Source organism: Siniperca chuatsi, linkage group LG13, assembly GCF_020085105.1.
Source record: "Siniperca chuatsi isolate FFG_IHB_CAS linkage group LG13, ASM2008510v1, whole genome shotgun sequence".
Lineage (NCBI taxonomy): Eukaryota > Metazoa > Chordata > Actinopteri > Centrarchiformes > Sinipercidae > Siniperca > Siniperca chuatsi.
Window position 1 is genome coordinate 15,831,318 of NC_058054.1, and position 19,960 is coordinate 15,851,277.

General features: G+C 40.3%; 1 protein-coding gene across 3 annotated transcripts in view; it reads left to right on the forward strand.

The window, feature by feature from the left end:
* The window catches only part of LOC122886692 (collagen alpha-4(IV) chain-like), a 32,354-nt gene that overhangs the window by 5,144 nt on the left and 7,250 nt on the right, over positions 1-19,960 (forward strand). Inside the window, exons 4-39 of one of the 3 annotated variants that reach the window (XM_044219193.1) lie at positions 1,683-1,754; positions 2,204-2,338; positions 2,575-2,619; positions 3,232-3,348; positions 4,117-4,182; positions 4,340-4,375; positions 4,545-4,607; positions 4,801-4,836; positions 4,956-4,997; positions 5,173-5,256; positions 5,486-5,530; positions 5,611-5,673; positions 5,764-5,808; positions 5,901-5,954; positions 6,398-6,461; positions 6,963-7,067; positions 8,960-9,121; positions 9,316-9,324; positions 9,434-9,523; positions 9,756-9,907; positions 9,986-10,058; positions 11,229-11,335; positions 11,492-11,675; positions 11,785-11,856; positions 12,250-12,357; positions 12,552-12,770; positions 12,892-13,056; positions 13,175-13,342; positions 13,629-13,772; positions 16,992-17,102; positions 17,237-17,415; positions 17,772-17,835; positions 18,100-18,174; positions 18,351-18,458; positions 18,919-19,026; positions 19,301-19,372. In XM_044219193.1, coding sequence (XP_044075128.1) covers positions 1,683-1,754; positions 2,204-2,338; positions 2,575-2,619; positions 3,232-3,348; positions 4,117-4,182; positions 4,340-4,375; positions 4,545-4,607; positions 4,801-4,836; positions 4,956-4,997; positions 5,173-5,256; positions 5,486-5,530; positions 5,611-5,673; positions 5,764-5,808; positions 5,901-5,954; positions 6,398-6,461; positions 6,963-7,067; positions 8,960-9,121; positions 9,316-9,324; positions 9,434-9,523; positions 9,756-9,907; positions 9,986-10,058; positions 11,229-11,335; positions 11,492-11,675; positions 11,785-11,856; positions 12,250-12,357; positions 12,552-12,770; positions 12,892-13,056; positions 13,175-13,342; positions 13,629-13,772; positions 16,992-17,102; positions 17,237-17,415; positions 17,772-17,835; positions 18,100-18,174; positions 18,351-18,458; positions 18,919-19,026; positions 19,301-19,372 — 3,442 coding nt within the window. Of the gene's footprint in view, positions 1-1,682; positions 1,755-2,203; positions 2,339-2,574; positions 2,620-3,231; positions 3,349-4,116; positions 4,183-4,339; positions 4,376-4,544; positions 4,608-4,800; positions 4,837-4,955; positions 4,998-5,105; positions 5,257-5,485; positions 5,531-5,610; positions 5,674-5,763; positions 5,809-5,900; positions 5,955-6,397; positions 6,462-6,962; positions 7,068-8,959; positions 9,122-9,315; positions 9,325-9,433; positions 9,524-9,755; positions 9,908-9,985; positions 10,059-11,228; positions 11,336-11,491; positions 11,676-11,784; positions 11,857-12,249; positions 12,358-12,551; positions 12,771-12,891; positions 13,057-13,174; positions 13,343-13,628; positions 13,773-16,991; positions 17,103-17,236; positions 17,416-17,771; positions 17,836-18,099; positions 18,175-18,350; positions 18,459-18,918; positions 19,027-19,300; positions 19,373-19,960 lie in introns of those variants that run through there. The other 2 variants (XM_044219194.1, XM_044219195.1) reach the window with 2 other exon arrangements.

Consider the following 19,960-nt stretch of genomic DNA (forward strand, 5'->3'; position numbering starts at 1 on the left):
TCCCTTATGTATCTGGACTGTCTGAAAAACTACAAAGGATCTTTAGACAGCACGATGTTCCTGTTTTCTTTAAACCAGGCAACACTTTAAGACAGAAACTCGTTCATCCTAAGGACAAGATGCCCGCACAAAAACAGAATGCAGTGAGGAAAACTGCAAAGAATGGTGCATAGGTGAGACTAAACAGCCACTTCACAAAAGACTTTATCAGCACAGATGACACGCTAACTCGGGATTGCAGAGCGGCATGCATTTGCATCTAAAAGCTACAAACCACACATTTGAAGACAGTGAGGTGAAGATACTAAGTAGAGAGAAGAGTTGGTTTGAAAGAGGAGTCAAAGAAGCCATTTTTGTGAAAAAAGAAAACCCCTCTTTGAACAGAAATGGTGGTCTGAGATTCAACCTGCCAACAATATATCACAGTGTATTATCACCATGGTCAAGCCAATCATATGCTAATAAGGTACTTAACAGTGATGAGGGAGGTGCAGCCAGAAAACAATAGGCCCGATTACTGATCACTGGGCCATCATGGAAACAAAAGGAGGGCAGTTTCAGGGAAACTAGGCAGGTTAAACAGCAGAAACTTAGGAAGACTCCTTCCTGAGGGAAGGGCTTAAGTAACACAGATTATCTTAAATTTCTGAGTTCTCAGACCATTTTTCACAATTGAGAATGACTTCCGGACGGGAGCCGAAACGTCTTGATTCTGAAAACAGTGTCCAGATGACTACGACTGAAACCTTTTCTATGAAAGTGATAGCTAATGTTATGTTAGTTGTGACATTAGGAGCAGGCCTAAAATTTTGAACAGGTACTTAAACCTGATATGGCAGTGATGTTGAACATTACTGTGGACTCAAGGGGTTGCCAAAGTCCTCAAGTTTCAAATTCTGCTGAAGCTGGACTGGACTTAGCCTAATGCTAATTGTTGTTTAGCTAGCTGGCTGCTATGGTATGTTATGTAGCAATGGAGACCTGCCAGTGTTTTTACTTCTCACTATGTGTTCCCAATTTGGCTAATGCACTGAATCCCAATGGCCTGTCCAAGACATAGCCAACTGTTGTATGTTTTCTGCTGCGATAGATAGCCTAACGTTACCCATAAATGTTTGTACCAGAAGAGAAAGTGGGACAACAGATGTGCGATAGAACTCAATTTCAGCAGCATAAACTCATCCAAATATTTAGTAAGCTTTGAGAAAACATTACTAAATGTTTGTGCCTCAGATATCTCTCTCTCGCACACACACATCGATGGCATCTCGAGGTGAGGACTCACAAAATAGTTTTTCAGGAAGATGTTAGTGCGGTATGTGGATGATGAAGCACTGTGAGTTTTCTCTCTCATCAAGGTCATTGCGCTCATTTTTAACCCAAGTCTGTGAGAACACTGATTTGCTTTCTAATCAGGACTGTCCAGTTTTCACAGGGAAATGTGTTAATTCTCAAAGCTAATTCTCAAAGCTGTAAATACTCAGGAATGGCAGATATACCCAAACCACAACCTTATCTGATGTGTCTGCTGATGTCCCCTGACCCCTTACTGTCATCTGCTCTGCTTGGACACACACATACACACACAGCCTCAGCCAGTCTCCATCTCCCTCTCAAATGCAGTATTGATCAGTCTTACTGCATCTTCCATGCCTATGGCTTGTCTCTGTTTGTTGTTTCAGGGGGGGAATGAGGGCTCATGTCAAGGTAGAGACTGCTCTGTATGTCATTGTCTTCCTGCCAAAGGTGCACAGGTATGAACTCTTCCTTCTCATGTTGTTATGTATTGGCAAGTTATCCTTAATTACTCTCCCAATAGTAAGGTTGATATTTTGAATTTTAGTTGATTTTCCTTATTAGAAAGATATTAAGCTGTGGAAAATATTCATATTAATTGTATTTTTCTCAAAGATTACCTTACCTGTCTCCATACACCGTCTCAATTAGGAATGAAAAAATAAAATCTGAAAAGTAGGAACCAGAAATTATTAGATGATTTGACAGATATTATACCTAATAGTTTTTTGTAATAAAATGCATTTGTACAGTGCAACGTTATTGTTATTTTATTCAACTATCCAGGTGCAGTGACTAGAGGTGAATACAATAGATAGATAACTTAATGTCCCTTTAGGAAAAAAGTGTTCTTAATTAAGAATCACTAACAACAACAGTTTTACATACATGACTTTTCTCATTGTAGGGAGCTCCAGGCAAGCCAGGCCAGCAAGGTCCCCGGGGACCAATGGGAACATGGGGACGTGAAGGACCACCTGGAGAGAAAGGCAGGAGGGGAGCAGAAGGATCACATGGACCACAGGGGCCCAAAGGAAGCCGTGTTAGTGTGCTTATTCATGTGCATGTTGTGTGTGTGCATTGTGTCTAATAGAAACAGACAGAAAGCAAGGCCAATACTGCATGCACACACAGCTAATCATCACAATAAGTCTACATTATTAAATTTATTCAAAATAATTGCCTGTGACAGAGAAAAAGAAGGGGTGGGGATGGGAGTGAATAATGTAATCAAACCATGTAAGGAATGAATGGTGGCCCATATTTTTTACGTTTCAGGGCAAGATTGGTGTTCCTGGTTTTCCTGGTAATAATGGGTCATCAGTGAGTAAACCACTGTAAATTTTATCTACAAAACAGAAAGAGACACATACAGCTCACATTGACAATAGGTGAGTGGTGAGTAACCCTCTGAGGGATTACACCAACTTCCCAAACCTTGTATAGCTTAACATGGAGTTGACATACTTCTTGCTTATTTTTTCACAATCTCCCAAAATGAATATAGAATATACCGTTGATAATAATATCTGACAATTTTTCAATTGTAAACATGTCATGTGGTATTCCCAATTGTGTAACTGCCCACTTCATACATTTAAGATACAATATTGGAGACCACACAGTAAATGGTGCAGTGATTTGAAGCATGTGTCTGGTGTGCCCTCTAGTGGACACATCATGGCATACAGTAGATGAGGGCCTGGTTTCCTTCTATGCCTAATGCAGCTATGTCGTCACTACTCAAGTGTTTTTGTTTAATACAAATTTAAGTTGTTCATCTTAACCACTATATAATTATAAAATATTAAAGATTAAAGATAGGCCTGAAGCTATGAATGCTCAACATTCATTCTCAACTAGAGTCAGGGAGGTCATAATTGTGACTTCTTATATTCTGCAATTATGCCACTATGACTGCACTATATTGTTCAGGGCCACCCTGGAGCAGGCGGCGAGCCTGGTTTGCCAGGAGTGGATGGCTGTAATGGGACAAGGGGTCGACCAGGGGTCTCTGGTATTCCTGGTTTGGATGGTTTCCATGGGCTGCCGGTGAGTCAGACTCTTGTTCTGATATTTCTGTTGGCCATTATTCAGTCAGCAGTGAGACCTTCAGATGTCCCTCTCTGGCCTTTCGAAGAAACGTAGGGGTTCTGCAGCACCTGTTTTATGTCCAATGCCAGCATTCAGTGGCAATGCAGGATAATGTGAAATTCAAATAGCACGCAGATACGTAAGGTTGTGGCAGATTGGGTGGTGGTTGGACATGTACACTAGGGGCTTGAGTTTGTGTCCTGTCTCCTACCAGCAGTTAGATTTATAAAATGTTTAACCATGGTGATCTTTACCTAAAAAGCTGTAGTTGTCTAATACAGCAGATGCAATATGCAGATTTTGTAGGAATAATCAATGAAATAAACACTGGCAATGAATGTTTGTAAACATTTTCATTGAACATAATTCACGGTTTTGCCACATTGTTCAATATTAACTTTCCGTTGGACCAGTGTTTTGTGAAAATGATGTATAAATATAAAATACTATTTCTGCTCTTTTAATTCCATTTAACTATCAAATCAAATCAAGTTTTACTTGTCACATACACAATCATACACAGTACAAGGTGTCATAAAATGATTTAGTGCCTAGGTCCAGAAACAGGAAAATTAAAATAAAACAAAACAATGGAACAATATAAGCAGTATAAATACAAACAGTATAAACAATATAAACAGTAATGGGTTTACTGGGTTCATATAGTATATGGCAGGTGGATGATTTATTCATAATGTGTAAACATTTACTGTCTCTTATTGTCAGGGATCACCTGGACCTAAAGGAATGAAAGGAGATCCTTCGTATGGTGCTGACCTTCCAGGACTTCCTGTAAGTTCCCCTAGTCTAGAGAAGCTCATATAATGATGGACTGGCCTTCACCATTGTCAAAACCCATTTGTCTGCAGTTTCATAGTTATTTGCAATTTACAGTGTCTGTAAATGTTCTCATCTTCAATTCTCATAATTGTTTCATTTTATCTTACAGGGGGAGCATGGTAGAGATGGAGAACATGGTCTACCCGTATGTTTTCTTTTCTTATTTTGACAATAAAGCGGTATTCGGCAGTAATATTCTGCTAATAAATGAAGCAGGGATTAAGCGATTTAAATCTTACACACTCTGCTTTTAGTTAAATTGACTCAACTTCATGTTTAGTCTCTTTAACATTGTGTGATTTCTTTAAACCCAGGGAAGACAAGGAGAAATTGGGCCTAAAGGCTATACTGGCCCTCCTGGCCCTCCTGGACTTAAGGTGAAAAAGTTTGAACTCTTTTGTATTTCCGTTTTTTTATATAGGTCATAATTAAGACGTACTGCATATTACTGTACATACACAGTATGCTGCGATATATTACAATTATATTATAATTAATATTCATGAGCTACAGTACAAGAAGAAATGTAGTGCTTTATTTGTGAAAATGTATGTGTGTGATTCCATTTAGGGCTTGGAAGGACCTAAAGGTCTGAGAGGACTACCAGTGAGTCACCTGCTTCACAGTCTTTGCCAGTGCATGCTGTTGAAAGAAAATCCTTGTGTGCATACACACACATATATCGGCACAAACAAAACCTTACTAAACTTGTGGCTGTTGTGTAGGGTGACCCTGGAGGATCACTGGCAGGCGATAAAGGTGACGATGTAAGAAACTGTTTTGGCCTTTGACAGCTATGCACTGAGGATTTGCACTGTGTGTATGTGTGTGTCTGTGTGAAAGTGTATTTGTGTGTGATGCGTGTCTGCTTCTAGGTGTGTGCAAATTTATGGACGCATCCAACTTACAACCCCAGCAAACTCCAAAAATTCCATATTCCAGGGTGAACAAGGCCCACCTGGCCCACAAGGACCAGAGGAAGTCATAGAATTTCCTCCAGGCTTTCTTCCACCCAGAGGTTACAAGGTGAAGGCAAAGCTCTCATTTTTATTTATACAAGACTGCTGATTTTTAATTACTACATATACTTGTATAAAGAAAAATCCAACTTGATTCATGTTTTTAAGGTTTTTATGGCATCCCATTCATTTTAATCAATCCAAACAGTATAATCATGTTGCTGTGCATTCTAATTTAAAAGTTGCAAATCAAACTCTATCTTCTCCATGCTTTAATTTTCTTTTCTGCTTCTCAGGGAGATCATGGTCTTCCTGGACCATGTGGACCAAAGGGCATAAGCGTGAGTTTTATCCTGTATGTTATCATTCAGGTATGGCTGAGAGAAAAATGTATCTGATTCACATTTTTCTTCCTTAACAGGGTGGTAGAGGAGACTACTGCAATCAACAAATTAAAGGAGAGCAAGGTTTTCCTGGAGTCCGGGTAGGTGACTTAAATCAGACTGCACCATGCTTTTGGACATACACATGCATACACACGAATGAATATTCACCCCATTGTTTCCATCTTTAGGGTCTTCCAGGATTTCCTGGTAGAGATGGACTACCAGAACATGAGGTACACCTGTAATATGATTAAGCATTCTCTTGTTATGTCATGTTACAATACCTAGACAATTTTTTAGGTTAAATACATTGATATATTTTCAGGGTTTCCCTGGAGAGAAAGGACTTCCAGGTCTCATTGGAAGAATTGGACCTAAGGTGAGCTTTGCATAAACATCAAATTAATCTGCTTCACAATTTGAACAAAATTGGAAAGCTTGTGCTAACAGAAGGCAGTTTTCTGTAAAAATGGACCATTATATTGAAAGCGTAAAGTGCTACTGGGAGGGAAACTTGAAGGACTAAGTTTGACATTGATGACATGGATCTATATTCTCCAGCAGGACAGATGCTTGCTGGTATTTTTGCGATACCTTTCTTCTCCTTACGATTAGAGGTGACCTTCAAATATAGGAAAAATGTGAAGAAAAACAATCTTTCCTTGTCTGCTGCTCTCTGGTGGTTGCTCAGTGGAATTATCACATTTACTGGACAAGACCAGCGATCCTTGATCACTCTTCTCATCTTTAGAAATATTATGTACATCAGTGGCATTTTCTATTTATGACTATGGTTTCCGTCTCTGTCTTTGCATCCAACAGGGTTACCCAGGAGATCCAGGTCTCCCCGGTCCCCTGGGCCTTTATAATGGAAGTGATGCCAGAGGTGAGACCACTGCAGTAACTACACTCTCCTCACTGGTTGAGCTACATGTGGCCACTGGTAGTGCTATAGCACCATACATTTTTTATTTGAAATATGATAATGAAATAGTTTCTTGAATTGAATTCCAATAGTACCTCGGTCTAACTGTTTTGGCCAGTATACCTACAGTATATTGGCAAACTAATGTTCTCAACACTGACAGTGAAGAGGCATGTGCTCCACTGGAAATACCTTTACACTCAAGTGGGGTGATTAAAGTATACTCCATCCAGAATCTATGTTTTGAGTATCAAACACTCACCCACTGGGGGTGTTTCAAGCTGTGGTCAACTTGAATTATGTCAGTTGCAACAGATTTTTAAAAAACATCAAAATGTATGAAAGGTATGAACTATAGAAACTTCTCAAAGCACTTCTGCAGCATAATTCACTTCTTAATTACTGAATGAGAATAATCAAGCATCTCTGACTTTTTCGCGGTTCTATGTCTGTATGGTTCAGGTGCTAAAGGTGACGATGGGTATCCTGGATTGCCTGGACTCCCAGGTGACTCTGGGTTCATGGGTATGCATGGACCTCCTGGCCCACCAGGATTAACAATACCAGGTGAGTTCAGCATTTCTCTCTGGTCTATAACTTTCAGCTTACTCCTGACTTTATATATATAATTGATTATATCACTCATTTTACTCAGGATTTGAGCTATTCCTCTGCTCTGTCCTCCACCACTCATATTGGCAATCATAGTTCTCATCTTCAGTTAATTTTTGCCACAAAGTCGCCAACACAGACATGAGAACCCAAGCAGACTTCATTTGGAATTAAGGCATGGAAAACACAAACACTGTTCGTTCCAGGGAATAAAAATACCAGTTTCACAGTGACATGCACATTACTTCCAGGAGTTACCTCTCTTTAACAACCTAGATAACGTAATACAAGTTTATTTGTATAGCACATTTCAACAACAAGGTTCAATTCAAAGTGCTTTACATAAAACACAAAGGCAACAACATCGGGCAATATAAAAATACATTTAAATACAATTAAAAATAGTTAAATAGAAAATAAAAACAAGATAAAACAGGAGAGTAAAAGTTACAATGCAGTGTAAGAAATTGATCAGTATTTGATTTAATAAAAGGCAGCGGCAAACAGAAAAGTCTTTAGCCTTGATTTAAAAGAACTGAGAGTTTCAGTGGTCCTGCAGATTTCTGGGAGTTTGTTCCAGATATGTGGTGCATAAAAACTGAACGCTGCTTCATAAACCAACAGCAGTATTTTAAAATCAATTCTTTGACAGACAAGAAGCCTAAAGACCTCAGAACTGAGGTGATGTGATCCATTTTCCTAGTCTTAGTGAGGATGCAAGCAGAAGCGTTCTGAAACAGCTACAGCTGTCTGATCGATTTTTTTAGAGAGACCTGTAAAGACACCGTTACAGTAGTCAAATCTACTGAAGATAAATGCATGGAAAAGTTTTTTCCAAATCCTGCTGAGATCCTGGATATATTCTTAAGGTGATAGTAAACTGACTTTGTAATTGTCTTAATGGGGCTGTTGAATTTCTTAGTAGTCCATGACTACACCAAGAAGTCTGACTTGTTTTGCTGTTTTTAACATTACCAATTGAAGCTGAGCGCTGACTGTTAATCGTTTCTCCTTGGCTCCAAAAACAATGACTTAAGTTTTATCTTTGTTAAATTCTGGCACATCCAATCGTTGATTTGTTCAATGCACTTACTCAGCGCTTGTATGGGATTATAGTCCCCTCGTGATATGGTTATGTAACTGACTGAGTTGTGATTGACCGAGTCAAATGCAGCACTGAGATCCAGATATACTAAGACTGAAATTCTGCCTCTGTCAGTGTTTAAGTGGATGTAATTTGTCATGAAGACTTTAACAAGAGCAGTCTCAGTTCTGTGTCCAGATGACTGGAAGACATCAAAACAGTTGTTTAATGCCAAGAAGTTGTTCAGCTTTTGAGAAACAACTTTTTTAATGATTTTACTTAAAAACTGGAGGTTTGATATGGGCCTATAATTGTTCATTAGTGACGTGTCTAGATTGTTGTTTTTAGGAGTGGCTTGGCGACTGCAGTTTCCAGGGCCTTTGGGAAGACACCTAAGAGAAGATACGTATTGACAATTTGTTGATCATCTAAGGCCATGAAATTAGAAATATTTTTGAAAAGGCCTGTTGGCAGAATATCAAGGCCACAGGAGGAGGGCCACGTCCACTTTTCTCTCTTAGTCACTTAGCACGTCCCTTCGACCTGACAGCCATTCATGACAGATGTGGTGCTGTTGCAATTAGAAGTATGGTACTATGAATCAAACTCTCGACTACATTCCTGGTTATAGTACTAGGCCTTGACCCAAAATCTTCTATTCTCTCTTTGTTTCACATCAAAGGTAGGTGTTTTCACAGTTAGAAACTAACAGTCTTGATCCAGTCTAATTTGAAGTCTCACATTGTCTTTCACACCTTCCTAGAGGAGCCAGGTCTGCCTGGTCTACAAGGGCCCCCCGGTCCCAAGGGTTACAAGGGAGAGCCAGGAAGGTATAACGACTTTGAAAGCAATCCGTTTCCAGGACCAAAGGGAACTAAAGGACCCCCCGGACCTAAAGGTGTCACAGGCCTCCCAGGTCCTCCAGGTATATTTTTACTTCTGTCATATTAAACACAAAAGATTTTCCTATATGTGTTAGTTAATCTCACAAATGTAGTTTAATTATTTGAATAATTGTAAGCTTGTCATATGTTTTTGTGCATGTTCATTTGAATGTGGACTTACCTTCTCGCTGTGTGTGTGTGTGTACATTTGGCATACTTGATGTGATTGGATCAGGGTGTGGAGGTGAGTTTTCAAATACTTCTAATGAAAGAAGTCCACAAATTTTAATACTCAAACTACTTGCAGAAGTTTTTAACTTATGTTGGTCAATATTTGTGGCTGGTTGGTACAGATTACTACTGTGAGCCTGGTTACCCAGGGGACCCTGGTGATCTAGGACCCAAAGGATCTCCTGGAGACAATGGGCCCAAAGGAATTAAAGGTGATGTGTGACTATTTGTATGCATTAGTTGATCTCACAAGCAGAGATTGTGTTCTTCTCTACTGACCTCTAGTAGAATCTAAAAACATCCTGTGGGAATTTACTGGAACAGATTTGTGATGTGCTAGTATCATTTTGTTAGCATGTGTGGATGGGTGAGTATGTATAGTTTTACAGTATATGAACATGCTGCATCATAGTCATACATTTTTGCCATCTGTGTCTCCTATAGGTTGTCCAGGGGAATGTACATGTAGGTCTGGTGGGGGAAGCATAGGGCCCCCTGGTCCACCTGGTTATATAGGACCTCCAGGATTACCTGGAACTCAAGGACTTAAGGGAGACCTAGGACTGAAAGGAGATGAGGGACCAAGAGGACCACAAGTAAGGACAGCAGGATTCAAACTATATAAATGCAGTTTTCTAAAACATAGTTGTATTTGACTTTGTGTTTTCTTGCAGGGATTTCAAGGAATTATTGGTTTAAAAGGACAGAAGGGTCAAAAAGGTGACTCTTTTGCGACAGGTGTTAAAGGTGAGAAACTGTTAAAGCCAAACCTGTACTATACACAGTATTATTATACAAGCAAGTGATGTCTTACAGTTATTTGAAATGCTTGGAAACATTGGCTCTACAGAGGATGGGAGAATTCTAAGTCAACATTTTTTTTTATGTTTACCAAACACTACAGTAAAGCAATCACAGTGCACTATATTCAGCACAGTGTGTTAAGTACAACATTAGCTTGAAATAAAATGTAACTTGGATTTGTCTGTTGGTAGCTTTGTACTTTTTGTCAAATAAGAAAACAAAGATTTGTGTTCTATTTTGTATAGGCTTCCCCCTTTTAAGAGCTGTGGCTATTGGGTTTATCTCCACACGTGTGCAGTCATGAAGATTTTCTTTCACGCCACTGTGGCCTGCACGGGCTCCCCTCAGGTCCCCTCCTGCAGTATATATCAACTGTGTGACCTGATCTCTGCTCTCATTTTTTCTTCAGTGTACAAGTGAAGAACAATGAAGAAGTTTAGTGGTGTCCGGTGGTTGAGGTGTTTTTAGAGGCATACCTGCTTGGACAGTCTACCTTTGGCGTCCATGTTGAAATGAAAGTGCGCCTAGTTACAAAAATTCAGTGTTGGGCAGTAGCGGCGCTACTAATTTAACTACATTTTTCAGTAGTGGTAGTGTCACTGTTTTCTTAATCAAATAGCTTTTCAGCAGCTTAGCTCTTTTATTGAGCAAGTAGTGTGGTAGCGTCCAAGCTACAAGCTACATTTCCCTAAACATTTTTGAAGCTCAAGTGCAGCTGAGCTTTCTGCTGCAGTCTGAAATAAAACTGCTAAGGATCAGTACGTGACACCACCATCCAGCACAACTTGCCGCCTCTGGAAAGCTCCCGAGAAACTTTTAAACTAACCATTGTCGATTTAAAATGAAGCCAGGAAGATGCTCGCTTCAGGAGGAAACGGTTATTATTTGGCACGGCACGCCTTCTCCAAGTGTGTGGAAATGTCACTGGAGCAGGGCAGCAAGACTGTACATGCGCGTGGAGATAAACCCAATAGCAACAGCTCTTTGAGGGCTACGCCAATACTCATAGAATCTGGAGTTACGATACTTAACAAACGTTTTATATATGCCAATACCAAGGGTTATTAAACATTTATAGCTTAATGTCTACAGTTTAATTTTGTTGTTGGAAAGGTGCCAAAGGTAACCAAGGAGACCCTGGACATTCTGGTCCTCCTGGAGCAACAGGAAGGCCAGCACGTGATGGCCCCCCTGGCCCTGCTGGAGACCCGGGACCACCGGTGAGTGTGTACATTTTAAGTACTGTAAATGTAATTTATGTAACAGATGTTATGATTAATCGTACCTGGTTAATTATACTCTACATGTAAAAATGTGCCACTTTGCTACACTCTGTTTGGTTCTGTAGTTATGGTATCAGGTAACATTTTTTGCAGGGTGCTGGATATGCAGGATTACATGGTCCCAAAGGTGACCCTGGTGTTGCAGGACCCAAAGGGTTTCCAGGACTTGTAGGCCCCCCTGGTCCTGATTTTCCAGGCCCTAAGGGACTACCCGGACCTAAAGGAGATCAGGGACATCCTGGCCCCCCAGGAATTCCTGGACGACCAGGCCCTCCAGGTCAAAGACTGGGTTGAATTCAGAGATTCGCAGTTGGGGTTAATACACCCCTTCCCACATTAAGCCAGGTGTCATAAGCTCAAAAAGCATGTTGTGTTTGTGTCACCAGGTGAAATTGAGCCATGCTGTCATGAAGACGAGATTGGGTCACCTGGTCCTAAGGGTGAGCCAGGATCACCTGGTAAGTCTTACAGGTGTTACACATGATATCTTGAAAATCATCACTGCATCCTGGCACTGTAAAAATGACATCTATTAGTCAAATGTGATTGCTACATTGTTTGTTGGCCAGTCTGAGTGCCATGTCTATTGATCTGACTTTTCTAAAGTTCAACGAAAAGTTGCATCTCACTGCTCTCTGCTGTCTTCGAATGTTTTCAGAGTTTCATAGAATGGGCCCTACAGTTACTATTACAAGTGATGTAGTTGTAAGTTATTAGCTCAAAAGTTGATGGCAGAATTGGTTGGACATACTAAGCCAAGTTTCGAGAGAGAAACATGGTTTATGACTCTTGAAACATTGTTGGCCCATGTTAGTCGCTCATAGTCAGTTGTAGTCTTTGGCCACTTGTAGGGATTCCAGGTGAGCCAGGAAGAGATGGTCTCCTGGGAGCTCCGGGATACCCAGGCCCGAAAGGCATGAAAGGAGATGACGGTGAAACTGGAGGGATTGGCCTGCCAGGTAATGACTATACTAAAATGTAAAATTTAAATTATGCAAAAATGTTTAAAGATCTTTCTCCATTGGAGGACCCAGATTCAAGCTTGTGGATCATCAAGCATCCACGCTGCAGGGGAATTGTCAGTCAATAATGGATTAATTATACAGTTAGGAGGGTTGTTTGTATGCTTATAGGTCTCTCTTATTTGTAAAAGGACCTCTAGGTTTAAAGGGGGATCCAGGTGACACTGGTCCCAGTGGAATTAGCCTGGATGGCCCTCTAGGCCCTCCTGGGTTACCAGGACCCCCAGGCAGGAAGGGTTCCCCAGGAGATGTCTTTTCTGCCAGGCCAGGTGCTACTGGCCCACCTGGCCGTCCTGGGGCTGTGGGGACAAACGGACTCCGTGGCATTCCTGGAAACCCAGGGTCTCCAGGTAAGTTTCATTTATATTTAGGTGAACACAAATAAACCATTCAACACCTTAGGCTTTAGTTAGTGTGACCTTATCTACTGTACATTGAAATTGGTTGACCATCAGTGCCTTGGAACTACAGGCGTACAAGGCCAACCTGGACGACCAGGTTGTAAAGGAGAGCCAGGAGTCAATGGCGACCCTGGAGCCACTGGTCCCCCAGGCCCACCCTGCACTGTGTGTGACCTGAATGGACCTTCAGGCCCTCCAGGACTTCCAGGAAACCCTGGACTGAGGGGAGTGCCAGGTGAGCACTCAGCAGCAGCAAGCAAAATTATGGAGTATATTCATGAAAATTGTTGTGAAGACACCATCTAACCCTCCATGAACATATTTCTGTCATTGAATTTTATAATGTTGCATAGGGTACCTTGGTCAGAAGGGTTTTAAGGGAGATATAGGTCCACCTAGTCATGGACAGAGGGGTCCACAAGGTTTCCCTGGCCCTCCCGGTGTGCCAGGCCCAGCTGGACCAAGAGGCACCACTGGCCCCTCAGGAGATCCTGGGATAGATGGCCAGCCAGGACAGGAAGGTGAACCGCTGGCCTGTTTCGATAAGAAACTTTTGTGAAAAGCATTTTTTTCTAACCTGATCATTTAAAATCATGTAAAAAAAAAAAAAATGTATAGATTTTCAGTATAGAATCTGAGAGGTGCTTGTTTACACATTTCAGTCAGTTAATCCTAAAACACATTGCGCTTCCCCCCCAAAAAAAGTCTACACTGAAATCTAGTCTACATTTGATCAACAATACGTTATATGTACTCTAGTCCGTCCTGATTGAAATTTGATTTTTTTTTTTCTTTCAATTCATCTAGGTGAAAGGGGGTACCCTGGCAGAGCTGGTGCCAGAGGTTTACCAGGTCATCCTGGACGTCCAGGACCCAGAGGTAAACAGGGAGAGAGAGGCTTTAATGGTCGTCCAGGTGCCACAGGAGACCCAGGACTGCCTGGTAATAAAGGTAAGTCTCTGTATACATACCGTGTGTCTGATAGCTATACTCAGTCTTGCCAGGCACTGTGGCCTAATGTTTTTTAATATTTGAAAAAATGTGGCCAACAAATTTTGAAAATATCAAAGATGTCTCAGGCCCTGTGCCTGTAATCATCAGTCATATTTAAATGTGTGGCTAACATTTTCAAGTTATGTTTTAAGAATGTGCTTTTATTTTGACAGGTTCAGCAGTTTGATAGTTCAGTTAGATAGTTCCATTAGTTTCATTAGTCATTAGGTGAACCTTTGAATAAAAAAACAGAAAAAGAAAAATATATATACATATATGCTATTGCAAATAAATGTAAATAGGCAACAGAAAAATATGCGCATTTGTAAATATTGCAACAAAAGTTTAACATTAAGCATCAGTGCCTTATGTCACTTAATTTATTTTATTTATTTAATTTTCTCACATAAAATGCAAATAAAGGTAATGCTCAATGCTGTCATAACTCTTGGCTTAACATAAGGTAATGTATGTATTTTATTGCATTTTAACATAAAGAATTTTATAATCATATTCACATTTGTGACCAAAAGTAAAACAGAATGTACTGTGGTGTGAAAAAGTGTTTGCTCTCTTCCTGATTTCTTATGTTTTTGCATGTTTGTCACACTTAAATGTTTCAGATCATCAAACAAATTTAAATATTAGTCAAAGATAACACAAGTAAACACAAAATGCAGTTTTTAAATGAAGGTTGTCATTATTAAGGGAAAACAAAATCCAAACCTACATGGCCCTATGTGAAAAAGTGATTGCCCCCTAAACCTTAATAACTGGTTGGGCCACCCTTAGCAATCTGCATTTGCAAAAAAACTGCAATCAAGCATTTGCGATAACTTTCAAGGAGTCTTTTACAGTGCTGTGGAGGAATTTTGACCCACTCATCTTTGCAGAATTGTTGTAATTCAGCCACATTGGAGGGTTTTCGAGCATGAGCTGCCTTTTTAAGGTCATGCCACAGCATCTCAATAGGATTCAGGTCAGGACTCTGACTAGGCCACTCCAAAGTCTTCATTTTGTTCTTCTTCAGCCATTCAGAGGTGGACTTGCTGGTGCATTTTGGACCATTGTCCTGCTGCAGAACTCAAGTTCGCTTCAGATTGAACAGATAGCCAGACATTCTCCTTCAGGAGTTTTTGGTAGACAGCAGAATTCATGTTTCCATTTATCACAGCAAGTCTTCCAGGTCCTGAAGCAGCAAAACAGCCGCAGACCATCACACTACCACCACCATATTTTACTGTTGGTATGATGTTCTTTTTCTGAAATGCGGTGTTACTTTTACACCAGATGTAATGGGACACACACTTTCCAAAAAGTTCAACTTTTGTCTCGTCAGTCCACAGAGTACTTTCCCAAAACTCTTGGGAATCATCAAGATGTTTTCTGGCAAAAATGAGACAAGCCTTAATGTTCTTTTTGCTCAGCAGTGGTTTTCGTCTTGGACCTCTGCCATGCAGGCCATTTTTGCCCAGTCTCTTTCTTATGGTTGAGTCATGAACACTGACCTTAACTGAGGCAAGTGAGGCCTGCAGTTCTTTGGATGTTGTTGTGGGGTCTTATGTGACCTCTTGGATGAGTCATTGCTGCGCTCTTTGGGTAATTTTGGTCGGCTGGCCACTCCTGGGAAGGTTCACCACTATTCCATGTTTTCGCCATTTGTGGATAATAGCTCTCACTGTGGTTCGCTGGAGTCCCAAAGCTTTATAAATGGCTTTATAACCTTTTCCAGTTTGTTAGATCTCACTTACTTTCTTTCTCAGTTGTTACTGAATTTCTTTGGATCTCGGCATGATGTCTAGCTATTGAAGATCTTTTGGTCTACTTCACTTTGTCAGGCAGGTCCTATTTAAATGATTTCCTGATTGAGAACAGGTGTGGCAGTAATCAGGCCTGGGTGTGGTTAGAGAAATTGAACTCAGATGTGATAAACCACAGTTAAGTTATGTTTTAATAGGAGAGGCACTCACTATTTCACACAGGGCCATGTAGGTTTGGATTTAGTTTTCCCTTAATAATAGCAACCTTAATTTAAAAACTGCATTTTGTGTTTACTTGTGTTATCTTTGACAAATATTTAAATTTGTTTGATTATCTGAAACATTTAAGGGTGACAAACATGCAAAAACATAAGAAATCAGGAAGGGGGCAAACACTCTTTCACACCGCTGTACTTCAAATGCAATTAACAAACAATCAACACTTTTTATCATCAGCATTCCCTGTGCTTCTACTTGACAAACATCATTAGATTCGCAAATAGATTTACAACCATGCATGAACACTATAGAGTTAAATTATCGAGCCACACGTAATGATCATCGCCAGGAAAACAGTCTCACAAACTATTTTAAAGTTCATCATCTTACCTGCTGCCTCTGATTTTGTAGATGTATCAGTCCTGCACAGTCTGTCACACTGTCTTACTGCAGATCACAAAATTGTTAAGAAATTCTTGACATTATCTTCTCCTAGCGTTTGTTAGCACAGTGTTCATTTACTTTCGGACTGCCCCCCGTGAAGCTGCATGGTGCTTTTAAATGCTCTGGGCAGCACTTAGGCAGCTTGGTTCCATCTGGTTTGCTTTCGGAATATTCCGTTGTCAGTGGCTTACTTGCCATCACTTTATTTATGTATTTTCAGTTTTCTTCATTTATGTATGTATATTTCTTTTAATTTCTAAAAGTAAAAAAAAAAAAATCCTATAGGTCCCAATATTTTCTAGAAAACTCCAGTTTAACTTGACAAGCATAGCAAAATGCACCTTCAGCACCTACAACACCTTTTGTGTGGGCATATTACAATGTAAGGATTTTTTATAAAGATTTGAGGAGTTGTAATACATGAAACATTCTATTCAGTAAATATTAATGCCTTAAATCATAGCTTGATGCCACCATTCAGAACCTTTAATCTAGAAATATAGCATCTATAAGACAGTTGCAGTCCACTTGGCCTTGACAATACTTGTGTTGTCAACAATAGTTCTAAAACAGACAGCCTGTATACAGCTACAATAGTGGCTCTACAACTACAACACTAGATAAGGATGAATAAGAAAGGCAGAAAGATGAGCCAACATGTTTTCTCTTTTATTTAGGTTATTGAATTGCACTTTCGATATATTTTGTAAATGAGACTGGCAATCATTTCATCTCAACTCTGTGGTCCATCCAGGTTTACGTGGTCCATCAGGATTACCAGGACCTTCAGGGATCGTGAATGTAACAAAAGGCCCAAAAGGACTTTCAGGAAGGAAGGGGCAACTAGGACAACAAGGACCTGCAGGCAATGGAGCTGTCACTTAACTTATACATCTTTTTTTAAACAAGATGTTTTTTTGAATTCCCAGTCACTTTACTATAAACTATAGATTGTGATAAACAGTATAGGACTACATCATTTTGTTTTGTCGTTTACAGGCTCAAAGGGCCCAAGGGGAGTGCCGGGTGATTCAGGGGCTGAAGGATGGCCTGGTCCACCAGGGTTTAAAGGCAGCACTGGTGCTCCAGGCAGGGCAGGAATACCAGGACCTCCTGGATACCTTGGAATCAAAGGCTTTCCTGGTCCAAGGGGATATCTTGGACATGGTGGCGATCCGGTACAGAAATATACCTAATATATTGTCTTCAAAATTTTAGAGACTGCTGTCTGTGTCTGTGCTCAGTTTTTTTTATATCTGTCCAGTAGATACCGAAATGCACTGAAAAATAGCTGCCACTTCAGTCACATAGTGTCCCAGCAGCATATATTTTCTCTGTAATGTACAGTGACTTTGTGCCAGGACACTTTTGTCATCTTTTGTGAGGACTACTGCATGGCATGGCTAGTCCTAGATTGCTTATGTTATCATCTACCCTTGAATACATATGTTAGTGGCTTTACTGTACATAATTTATTGTATGTCAGTCTCAGAAGTGATCTTAAATTGTTTGAATGTGTTGATGCCTCTTAAAGGGAGATCCAGGGCCCAGGGGACATTCAGGTATCCCAGGGTTACCGGGATTTCCAGGGCCCAAGGGTGAGTCAAAAGAGAGAAAGATAATGTGTTTTAGCTGATTTTGAGGTAGCAAATTTCATGTCATGGAGAAAATTATAAGTTTATAAAATAGGATGTAACTCCACAGCATATTGGATCTTTTACAATTTTGTCTGGTTTATAATTGTTATAATAAATGCAAATACAGTTAAGTATATAAAACAATAAAGCCCAATTTCTCAGGATTTCATACCTGTGTCATTCAGTTGAACTGAACTTGATGAAACCTGTCCAAATCTGTTCCAGGTGAGCCAGGACAGTCTTATGGACAACCTGGTCCACCTGGACCCAAAGGATTGCCAGGGGAGGATGGACCTAGTGGTGAGTTAAGAAAATTCCACACTGAACAGAAATTATTTCAAATGATAAGAAGGGACTAGAAAAAAAATCTTAGTTGAACTTGTCTTAAAGGAGGTTTATCAGTTTCCTAGACTATTTACAGTAAGTGGATATATATAACTAAGCAGAATTTATAACCACAAAATAATTCCCTTAAGCACCCAGAGGGAGTCCAGGAGATCCAGGTGACCCAGGACCCCAGGGAAGGTCAGGACAGCCTGGACAACCCGGCACTCTCGGGGAACCAGGAAGACAAGGAAGACCTGGTAATTTTCAGTGAAGATTTGAATGAGAGAACTAATGTACTGGCAAAAGTGGATAAATGAAGGAACACTGCTGAATGTAGGAATGCTAACTTATGGTCAGATTCAGCATAAGAATAAGAACTTGCACCCTATCCTGAGATGTCACACTGTTGTATATCGTCAGAGAGAAAAAAATAAAACGTTAAGTGTAAGGACATTGTGCCAGTAATCAGGATAATTTGTTCTCCCATAATATAATATAAAGGTCATTTACATTTTATATAAACTTATATAAAGTGTTGATCAATGGCAATGAATCAGCTCTTCAAATTTAGAAATTTGATTCATACAAATTCTCATTTGTTCCTCCCGCCATTAAAACAATTCTTAAATTTTACACTTGTGTTTATTCCCTCAAGTAATTTGAATTTTGTGCTTTATGTATACACGTTGGTTTGAGCTCTTTTATGTGTCTCTACAGGCTTTCCTGGGCCTCATGGCCCATCAGGTCGTCCAGGTTTTCCAGGTCTTCCAGGTGATCATGGAGGTCTGGGACCACCAGGCCTACCTGGCCCATATGGGCCTCCAGGTACTAACATAATGTCAGTTGTTTCTCCCATCATTGGATAGGCAGGTTACAGGCATTGTAAGTGTCTAATATGTTATTTGTATTGGCTATCATTTGGCTTGAATTCTGTGTTAAAAGAGTTCTAAGAGGTGGCTGCCAATGAAAAGTCAGAAATGCAACTGATAAGATGTGGACAAATGGAGAAAAGGAAAACATGCACCAAAAGAAATCCGAGTGATGTGCTAACAACACACTAACATGATTATTCTTATGTTGTATTGTGATTTTATGTTAGGGCCCCCTGGGACACCAGGTCTGTGTGGACTGGATGGGCTTAGAGGTCCAAAAGGGATGAAAGGAGCAAGTGGTAAGAGGAATTAAAAAGTTTATCATCATTTTTAATATAGTTTAGCAATCAATGGTGTATGGTGTGTCTGTTAGTATAACATTTTTGTTCATATAGGAAAGGCAAATTTATTTATATAGCACATTTCATACCCAAAGGCAACCCAAAGTGCTTTACAGAAAACACAGGCAAAAGCACAAAAAACAAATTCTAAAAAGAACAAAAGGAAGCAAGCAGTGTCACGGATACGCCAGGCTCCACAACCTATGAATCATCAACACCTGCTCCTAATCACACTCCTGCTCCTCGTTAGCTCACAATCACAGCCAGCACATAAAAACCCTTCACTCACCTCAGTCTGGGTCCGACCTTGTTTGTGACCAGGACTCTCCATGCCACTTGGCATAATGCCTATATTCCATTCTCCAGTGATCCTCCTGTCTCCAGTGAGTCTTCCCTCCTATGGACTTCCCTAGCTATAAATCAGTACTCTCGGGCTGTCCTCCAATAAAGACCATTCTATATCCATCTCAGTGTCCCCTGCCTGTCTGTTCCGTAACAGAAGGTCGAACCTACCGAAAGGATGACAGCCCTGTGCCCCGATGACCC